The sequence below is a fragment of the Citrus clementina genome, unplaced genomic scaffold, assembly GCF_000493195.1.
Source record: "Citrus clementina cultivar Clemenules unplaced genomic scaffold, Citrus_clementina_v1.0 scaffold_5, whole genome shotgun sequence".
Taxonomy (NCBI): Eukaryota; Viridiplantae; Streptophyta; class Magnoliopsida; order Sapindales; family Rutaceae; genus Citrus; species Citrus x clementina.
Genome location: NW_006262201.1, coordinates 7,048,352 through 7,058,181, shown reverse-complemented (window position 1 = coordinate 7,058,181; position 9,830 = coordinate 7,048,352). Strand labels below are relative to the sequence as shown.

Genomic DNA, 9,830 nt, shown 5'->3' with positions numbered 1-9,830 from the left:
AGTTCCCACGCATGTCCTCTGTAAAAAGACTATCAAAGCAAATATTCGGAGACTTACCGATGTATTTTCTGAAATATGCTGTGGAAGATGCCCCATTGCAGTCTCTTTTAAGTTGTGGGAAATTCATCCCATTCCTCTATATGAACTGGGTAGACACAATACCTCTTCACTTCCTATGTTGGACTGCCATTGGATACAAATGAAAACTGATTTTGACTATATTTTAACTGCCACTCTTCATCAAAATATTTTTCACAAGACAAATACAGTAGCCAGAGATGGTCTGAGACAGCCTGACCAAGCTGCACGTCAGAATGAGTAAAGTGAGCGGAAGAAGAGCGTATTGTATCAGCTTTCATTTGTAAACTAAGCTTGTAAGTGCGACTAACACGGCTTCTGATTATAGGTGAATGCTCATGGTCGTGAAAAACAGAGCAAATAGCATATCCCACCGACTTCTTTGTTGAAGTGTGAGCTCTGAAACTGATTTCCAGAGAGTCATACGTCATGTCAGTTCGTGGTTTTAATAGACTATGACATGTAGGTTGTAGTTATTGGAAGCCGTGTGACAGTGTTACTTGGTCATCCATTTGTAGATAAGTAAAGCACGTGGTTGTCACATGCTTTCACTAATCAACACGACCTGCTGAGTTGCCGTTTTGGAGCCTTCATTAAACGTGAAGCAAACGCGTGGCTCAGAGGCTGCTATATTCTGTTACAAGAGCGGGAAAATTCTGGGTTTATGGTTACAGAAGTTAGCTGACTGATGGGGGAAATTTCTGGGCTCTCTTGGGCGTGTATATATAGCCTTAGGAGAAAAGAGATCGGTGTGTGTGAAGCTTGTAACTTCGTCTTTAAACTTGTATCTTGTTCCTGGTGATTGAATAAAGATTGCTGCCCTGTTCTTCAGTGGATGTAGCCCATCTCCAGGCCGAATCACTTTAATTCTGTTCTTCTTTGATTGCTTGTTTTTAGTTTTGCTTCTGTTTCTTTTGTGATTACTTGGTATTTCTTTGTCAAATATCAGAGATTTTAGCTGGTCTTGGAGAGTCTTGATTGATTAAATTCGATCAAGGTTTAACATACTTGTTACTACATGATTCCGGAGGCCTTATTATTCTTGTTGAAGAACCCTCTTTGCGATTACTGATCCACTGTGGAAAGTGGAATGTTACTTCCAGAAAGAACAATGCTACACTTAGTCCTTGGGTTTCGCACTATTTCCTGGTACAAGAAAGAACAGAAAAATAATAGGAATGTTATAATGAGTACCTATTTAGTACTACCACTTAGTGATAGCTTATGTCAAGAGTACCTCAAGGAACCCTTCTAGCTTTGAAAATACTATATTGTTGGAGCCAATTAAGTATCAACTTGGGGCAATTTATACAAAAAATTCTTGAGGTCGCCGAATTACATGATCTTAATGCATCTGATATTGTTGCCAGTGAAGTACAACCATGTACTCTGACTTTCTTTATATCGGATGGAAGTTCTGACAGAGATCGAAGCCTCTTGCAATCGTCCAACTTGAGATGTTTAAATTTAGGTAGATGATTAATGGTTCCACGTAGCGAAACGAAATTGTTTCTTCTCAGATTTAATTTCTCCACGAAAATAAGATGCAGATATCACAGGAGATTGCTCCTTCCCCTAGATTACAGTTACTGAGATTCAGTTCTGTCAAAAAACACAAACCTGATAAAGATGGCAACATCAATGCCATTGAATCTGAACTTCCCTTTTGCATCAAACTAAAGGGGAACCACAAATGCCATGATGAAGATGACGTACGGTGGTCCCTTGTATCCACGAAAAGGTAAACCTGTAAAATTCTTGAGGGAAAAAAAATGGATGGCACGGGTTGTCTTATAACGGTTCCACTTACATCTAGCTCCTCTAAACTTTCCATTTGCCCCAAACTCTCTGGCATATTTTCAAGTTTGGAGCAGCGAGAGAGATTTACAGTTCTTAGAGATTTCCAACCATTTATTGTACTCGGAAGTCTCACAAGAATTTTGCAGTCATTTAAATTCAAAAACACAAGTCCAGTCAGAAGTTCAATAAGTTTTTGAAGAGATTCAGTAGCAATCTCCCTTGGAAGAGTTGTAAGACTTGTACAGTTTTCTAGATTTCAATAAAATAAGCTTCCCGTTGACAAGCAAAGATGAGTGAATCTCACGTAGCCTTTTACATCCATCAAGAATCAGCTCTTCTAAATTTGGGGCTCCTGTGAAATCTGGTGTCCTAATCAGGTTCTTGGAATGACAGTCTCATCAATTTCAACTTGTTTAAAGGCTGTCAAAAGCGAAAACGGAGCTAAAAGGGATTAATCAATGTACAATAATATCAACAATAACTCATTGAAAAAATGATGCAAAATATGTGACTGAAGTACTCTTACTTTGATTCCCTTCCAAAATTGTTCAATGCGCCGATAACACATGTTACATTCCAAAGTTTTGTCCATTTCCATACTCGAAGGCAAGGATTTTAAGGGATATCCATGCCATTGAAGTAATCGTAACTCGTCAGAAAGAGATTCAAGGCCTGCAGGAAGTTGCAAATTAAGGATTTTAAGCAGTCTTAGGTTGGTCATCTTCAGAAAGGCCTTAGCACTTGCAGTCAAATGCCCCTCTTCATTAGAAAAATCAAGCATGATGCCTTCAACTGCTTCAGTTCCTTAGAGAACGTAAGTGAAGAAAAGAAAGTGAAAATGTTGATAAGCATGTGCAAAAATTCCAACAAGTTAGAAGGAACAAATGTTTTCCACTTAATTCACTTACTGTGTTTTTTCTCAGCACACGACTTACATCTGCTACCTTGCACAATCTGCTGCATTTCCCAGGCTCCTCAGGGGATTTCCTCCTAACAATTTATTGTCCCATTTATTGTAATAAATCATGCATCCAAATTTGTTGTTATCTAGAACACTTATCAAAGATTTGTCAATAAGAACACCTATTCCCATAACAGGGTCGACACCCCATCCATCCAAAATTTTTGTTACATGATCTCTATCCTCCCCTTTAGTCCATTAAAGCTAATTTCAAGTACATCCAGAATTTCATCTGCAGAATGTTTATTTAGTCTTTCCAGAGTACTTCTCCATTCATCCACAGATATACCAAACAAAACGGAACCTAAAGTTTCAAGAGCAAATGGAAGACCATCAGCATACTTTACAATACGTTTGATCAGCTCAACATAGTCTTTTGAGGGCTGGCCATCAAATGCTCTTTTGTTGAAGAGTTCAAGAGCTTCATCATCATCTAATTTCTCAACCTTATACACTCCATCCACTCTAAGTGTTCTCAGCAAATGTTCATCTCTTTTTGGTATTATGATTCTGCTGCCTGAACGAAACCAAGAATGCTCTCCGGATAACCTATTTAACTGTCTTATATGAACAGCATCATCTATAACGACAAGAACATTTCTACGTCGCTACTCTCTTTTGATCATTTGGATTCCGTCAAAGTCATTTCTTATCTCAATATCTGTTTCCATTAGAGTTTTGGAAAGAAGTTGCTTTTGTAAAGCAATTAGACCATCTTTTTCCGAAATTTCTCTAACATTGGCAAGAAAACTACTTCAAATTCATAAGAAATTAAGTCATAAACAACTCTTGCAATTGTCGTTTTACCTACTCCTCCCATGCCACAGATCCCTATCATACGAACATCACGAGACTCTGCATCTAAAAGCAATCTTAGTTTCTTTAGACGCGAATTCATTTCCACTAAGTCATCAAGAATCCCTAATGTTCTAGGCCCTTTTTTTCTTGATATCTCCTTGACTATTTCCTGAATAAATTCTACCTCATGCCTGCGAAATAAAATACACATCTCATATTGAAAATTATGACTAAGGTAATGGTATTATTATTAGTTCTTGAAAATAAGAAGAGGAAATAATGATGGTTAATTGATTATTACCTGTCCTTCAAATGCCATCCAGATGGATTGGCCACCTCTGTCAAAGCATGCCTCTAATTTTGGACCTTTTCTGTACTCTCCCTGAAAGCTTCTTCGTGTTTAGCAAAAGCTTCATGAAAGCTTCTGGTCTGTTTCCTTACAACAGTTGGCTCCACTTCAAAGAAAATCGAAAAAAACCATTTGTGCACTACTTGTGTTCTTGCTGTGAACAATCTTAGCAAGTTCATCCAAGCACCAAGTTGAATAAGCGTAGTTTCTCGAGAAAACAACAACAGAGAATCTTGATTCTTCAATAGCCTTGAAGAGTCCTGGTGAGATGGCTTTTCCTCTCTCGAGTTCTTTATGATCCTCAAATATTTTGACTCCGCTATTTCTTCAAAGAGTTATGCAGATGACATGCGAAGTGATTGCTAGTGTCTTTGCCTCTGAAGCTTAGGAAGACATCATATTTCCAATAAGAGGAAGGAGAAGGAACAGATGATGAGACTCTTTGGTTGCTCGTGATTGAAGCAACCTGAAAATTTTGAATAAAACAATTAAGTCTTCTTGCTAATCAAATCAAATATATATAAATGTCAAAGTGATTAACTCACTTCAAAAAATTATACATATAATATAACATATAAAATATGGCCAGTCCCAATTATTGTATAATAATTATCCTGTTTGATCAGAAAGAATGTTGAAACTTTTCCTCTGTTTCTTTTAGGACTAATAACATCTGGATCTCCTATTTTTGAATAATTTCTCAAGCAATGACATAATTTGTCTATTTGTGACAAATAAGCCCCTAGTCTGTATTTTAATGATTAAGATTTAGAGTGGAAGTTTCAATATTTTTGGATAATTATTAGCCAACTACCAAGCACGAAAGCGCATGCAACTACTTGAAATTTTCTCTTAACACATAACTGCCTAACTTTAGTGAATTATCTAGTAAGAACAATTTTTGTCAATTTAAAAATCAAGTCAACAAAGAATAAGAAAGGATAGTTACATCAGCCTGCAGACTCTATTATTTTTTCCTTTTAGCATTTAGAAGATTATAAGAGTCTTTTCATACATTTCTATCTCTAAGTTATTCAATAATGTAGGTAGTTACATGATAAAAATAAAAATTCAAGTGGTGCTTTGATCATTTCAACAAGTTTAGGAACCTATTTGGTACAAATGAACAAGTTATTCTTTTGCTACCTGAACTTCATCTAAAACCTGAATAGACAACAAATTCTTCAATTTCAATCGAACTAGTTCACCTATGAAAATAAATAAATAAATTACTTTTGTTATAAAAAAAATAAGTAAATTAATTGAGTCTCCTTTCTTGTCTAATATCCAAAAAGTTTAACATCATCATATTGTTTACGCAAAACATTACTCACCATCCTTCCAAGCTACAAGTCATTTCTTCCGGCCACACAAGCATGCATCAATATTTGTTGATAAATTACTTTTGTTTCTTATTGTGGATGCGGGGTATTTATATATATTGCTCTCTCAGAATCAGGGTTAAAGAATATTAGGAGGCTGCAGACGACAAAAAGATTAAAAGAATCTCTTCTGAAAGGAAAAGCATTGCAAACGAATAAAAGTGGTAAAATGAAGACAACGCAATCAAAAATCAAGATAAGCCAAAAAAAAGCACCCAGTATTCTAATGAGGTCATCAGTGAAAAAATGGACAGCCTATTATTTTCAAAAAGGCATTTTGAATTTTTTTCTCCGAACGTTTATCACATTTTATGGGGTCTTCCAGAATCACGGTTACTTTCCCGCTCACAAACAATCATGATAGTATTTATCTACACGTAGTAAGCAGTGAATAGATAAAGGGCAGTGTTCCAGAAGCGCCAAAAACTCTCTCAATGTGTAATAATCTCATGTTTGTGAAAAAAACGATATTAGAAATTCGATACAACAAAACTTCAAGTTGTCTAGAATTAATTAATTGATATTAGCAATGCTATAAAAATAATTAATTATAGCGAGAATCTGTACAGAGTGTTTGATAAATTTCATAAGTGATTATGTGTGTTCGGTTAATTTTACTATTAGACAATTGTAAGTATGCACATAACTAAAATGAACATAATGTTAAATAAAATTTCTCTTGTACATATATGAATAATTACATGATACATTATTCTCCCTTCTAGCTTATTATTATTTAGCACATGAAAAAAGAAATAAAAAGATAACTTGACGAAGTTTGCCAATATTCATTACTTTTTCTTTAGTTTTGTGTTTTTTGCGTCCCTCTTACCTTCTCTGTTAAATTTGCTTTTAACAACTCAAATATTTTGGATATTAGTTACCAAATATTATTTGACATGACAAATAAATAATACGCTCTGTTATACTATTATTAATTTTTTCAATGGCTCTGTCTGAAAAAATTAAGAAATTTAAAATGTTCTAATTTCAAAAAAAAAAAAAAGGTCTAGGACTAACGTAAGATATAGGTATACATAGTATGTAAACAAACAGATAATAAAAATCAATTATTATCCTCTGGACAAAGAGCGCCTTGAAATATTGTTCGCTTGAAAGAATGGCAGGGGCTGTAGACACCATAGGAATTGAAGGAATGTCTCCATAAGATGGGTTGGTCAAAAGTTCCCGTCAAATGGGAAAATCAAGATACGGTGATGAAAATCATGATAAGCTGACAAAACTACAAATTGTCTCATAATTATTAATTGATATTAGCTGTGCTGAAAAAAAAAAGTAATTGTAGAGAAAATTTGTTAAACATTTGATATATTTTATTTATAAAAAGCACAATTAATTTTAAAAGTGATTATATGTGTTTGGTAAATTCTACTATTTAATAACCATAACTTATGGTCCATAAGAATGCAAATGAAGACATAATATTAAATGAAAATTCACTTATACATATAAATAAACAAGTACATGTAATAATTAAGTAAAACCATTATTTTCTGCGGTAGCTTATTATTAATTAGTAAATGAAATAAACAAATAAAAAGATAACTTGATGAAGTTAATTGTTTGCAAATGTGCATTACTTTTTCTTTAATTTTGTGTTACTCCATCACTCTTTATCTTCTCCGTTATGTTTGCTTTGAACAACTCAAATATTTAGGATTTTAGTTACCAATAGTTATTTGACGTCACAAACACTCTGTTTTTTTTTTTTTTTGCCCCTTTAATGGCTCTGTTTTGTAATTTAACGTCTTCCAGGTCTATAATATACCATATAAAATGCATTTCTAATTTCAAAAGACATCTAGGACCTTATTCTTTGCTTCACTTCTAAATTAATTACTTTCGCTTTCAGCAGAGCACTTTAAAAATAAAATGGGTCACCTTTAACTTTTATTCTCATCTTTGATGTTCACTGTCTCCCACAATATTTTAAAAAAAAAAAGAACGAAAGAAAAGTTAAAGAAGATGGCAGTTGCAATGCATCTTCACAACAATGATCAGTACGCGTGGACTGTAAACTTACTTTCTATCTATTTATGCTTTTGTCATATGTCATACGTGCATAAACATATGCATCAGGAAATTGAATTATATGAATTTCACAATAATAAGGTAATGGAAAATGGCGTTACTCTCTCTCGACCTTACCCTAATTTTACGTAAGAGTTTGGTGGTAATCCTATTTGATGAAATAATAAGGTTATATTTCATAGATAGGGAGAGGACCAAACTTTTTTATTCAATTTATAATTCACTTTCCATCAAAATTAAATCTTTAAAACGTATAAATATATATAATATGGGCTTAATAAGAACTCATGGGGAACCTTTATTTTTGAGCCTCTCTTCTCTTGTAGAAATCATTTAATATCCTAAACCTTTTCCTTTATTTACATCGTTTGATCTCAAATTAACATGCTTTGCTTCTGTTGTTTGTGTACCTCTGATTACAACTTAGAGAAGGAGATATAGACGTTGTTGAAAATAGCAGCCATGACCATGACCAGTCATCAGCTGACCTCAGTGGCACATTGGCATGCCACCTAAGCTACACCTATTCACCAGCTGATACAAATTCAATGAGGTGGCAAAACTGTTACACAGAGGAATACCAGCACATGGGATGAATGGATGAAGATTATGGAAGCATCATATCATTGACTAATGATTACTGGATTGTTTTGTTTTATTTGAATTTGTTATCCTTAGCTAGCTGCCATTTTGTTTCTTTATGTATATATAGACGATGTCTGTAAACATATTTCATTCAAGTTTTATTTTCAATACAAGCTCTCTAGTTTTCAGCTCTGCTTGCTAAAACAAAAGCAATTCCTAAGGAATTTAAGTTGGTATCAGAGCCATCTTTAAAGCTATGGCAATCAGCAGTAGCACACAAGCAAATGTGAACCAAAATGATCAGATGGGCAACTTGAATCAAAATGAAAATCAAAACACCCCTCAAAACATTGAACAAAATTCGAGTCACAGCACACCTTCACCCACTCAACACATCACCGGCAACACATATGTATTCACAACTCCCATTAAGCTAAATCAAAACAATTTCATGCTCTGGAGATCTCCAGCATTAGAGCAAATGAGCTTGAGGGGTTCATAGATGGCAGCCATATCTGCCCTCCTAGAGTCTTCATAAACCTTGGACAAGATCAAACAATAATTACCACACCTAACCCAGAATATCAAATCTGGAAAAAGCAGGACCACATCCTCCTAAGTTGGTTGTTATCTTCACTTAGTGAGGAAGTTTTAGGCACTGTGGTGGATTGTTCCACCTCCTTTGAGGTGTTGACAACTCTTTCCAATCAATTCAGTGCAAGAACTAAAGCTAGAATCTTACATCTCAGAACACAAATCCAGACCACCAAAAAAGGCTCACTAACCATTCATGAGTATTACTCTAGAATGAAGTCTATATTAAATGCACTTAGGGTTGCAGGGAGTAATATGAGTGATGATGACTTTATCATGTGTGTATTTGTTGGTTTGGGATCAGAATATGATTCAGTTATTGCTAGCATAAATTCAATACAGGAAAGTCCCTCACATTCTGAAGTCTATGGCATGCTTCTCAGCCAAGAAAACAGAGCTGAACATAACCTAAGCTCAGGGACAGTAGAGGCAAACTATGCACAAATGAGAAATGGGAGAAGGAATTGGAACAACCAGAATAGGGCTGGAAATCAACACCAACCTGGCATAGTTTTCAGAACCCCTGGCAATGGATCTGGTAATGGTCAAGGAAATCAGAACTCTCATGACAAAGGGAAAGGCAAAGCTGTGAGTGATGATGATGGTTCTAATCCAAAGGGACCTTGTCAAATTTGCTAGAAAACGGGACACACTGCTGCTGATTGCTGGCACAAATTCAAAAAGAATTACGTGCCACAACCAAGCTAAAGAAGAGAACCAAGAGGTGCCTATGTGGCTGCAACTGATGGCCAAAACAGTGGAGCCTGGTACTTGGACAGTGATGCCACAAACCATGTGACAAATGCCCTTGGCAACATAAACATCAACTCTGAGTATCAAGGTAATGAAAAATTAACTGTTGGGAATGGTGAAAAACTCTTGATCTCTCATGTAGGTAACTCTGTGCTTTCCACCTCAAATCCACGTAAACACATTGCCTTGAATGACATATTATATGTGCCAAGCATCACTAAAAATCTCATTAGCATTTCCAGATTATTGCATGATAATGATATTGATATTGAATTTCAAAAATCTGTGTGTTTTATCAAGGACAAGAGACAAGGGAAAATTCTGGTGAAAAGAGTGGCTAGAGAGGGGCTTTATGAGCTGCTGTGCTTGCCTACTCACCTGAGTGGGAACAAAACTCCTTATGCTGCTGTCTTATCTTTATCTTTCATGCCTAAGTCAATAAATTGCATCAGCAATCCAGTGTCTATGCTGTCGTTTA

General features: G+C 35.2%; 2 protein-coding genes across 2 annotated transcripts; both read right to left on the bottom strand.

The window, feature by feature from the left end:
- Positions 1–2,004: 2,004 nt before the first annotated feature.
- LOC18040910 (disease resistance protein RRS1) lies at positions 2,005–4,404 on the bottom strand. The gene is made up of 4 exons (XM_024184652.1): positions 3,939–4,404; positions 2,787–3,828; positions 2,405–2,682; positions 2,005–2,298 (listed from the first exon to the last, which is right to left on the bottom strand). Exons 2-4 carry the CDS (start codon positions 2,839–2,841, stop codon positions 2,248–2,250), a joined length of 384 nt encoding a protein of 127 aa, XP_024040420.1. The 5' UTR covers positions 2,842–3,828; positions 3,939–4,404; the 3' UTR covers positions 2,005–2,247.
- On the bottom strand, positions 3,007–3,737 carry LOC112097836 (disease resistance-like protein DSC2). Its single transcript, XM_024183420.1, has 2 exons — positions 3,552–3,737; positions 3,007–3,396 (listed from the first exon to the last, which is right to left on the bottom strand). Exons 1-2 carry the CDS (start codon positions 3,735–3,737, stop codon positions 3,007–3,009), a joined length of 576 nt encoding a protein of 191 aa, XP_024039188.1.
- Positions 4,405–9,830: the final 5,426 nt, after the last annotated feature.

Bases quoted from the DNA above. Each gene is read 5' to 3' on its own strand.
- LOC18040910 (XM_024184652.1), bottom strand. From the start codon at position 2,841: ATGCAGCAGATTGTGCAAGGTAGCAGATGTAAGTCGTGTGCTGAGAAA. The intron at 2,683-2,786 runs GTAAGTGAATTA...ACGTTCTCTAAG, and splicing joins GTGTGCTGAGAAAAAACACA to GAACTGAAGCAGTTGAAGGC. The intron at 2,299-2,404 runs GTAAGAGTACTT...CGCTTTTGACAG, and splicing joins AATTTTGGAAGGGAATCAAA to CCTTTAAACAAGTTGAAATT.
- LOC112097836 (XM_024183420.1), bottom strand. From the start codon at position 3,737: ATGAATTCGCGTCTAAAGAAACTAAGATTGCTTTTAGATGCAGAGTCT. The intron at 3,397-3,551 runs GTCTAATTGCTT...CATATAAGACAG, and splicing joins AGAAATTTCGGAAAAAGATG to TTAAATAGGTTATCCGGAGA.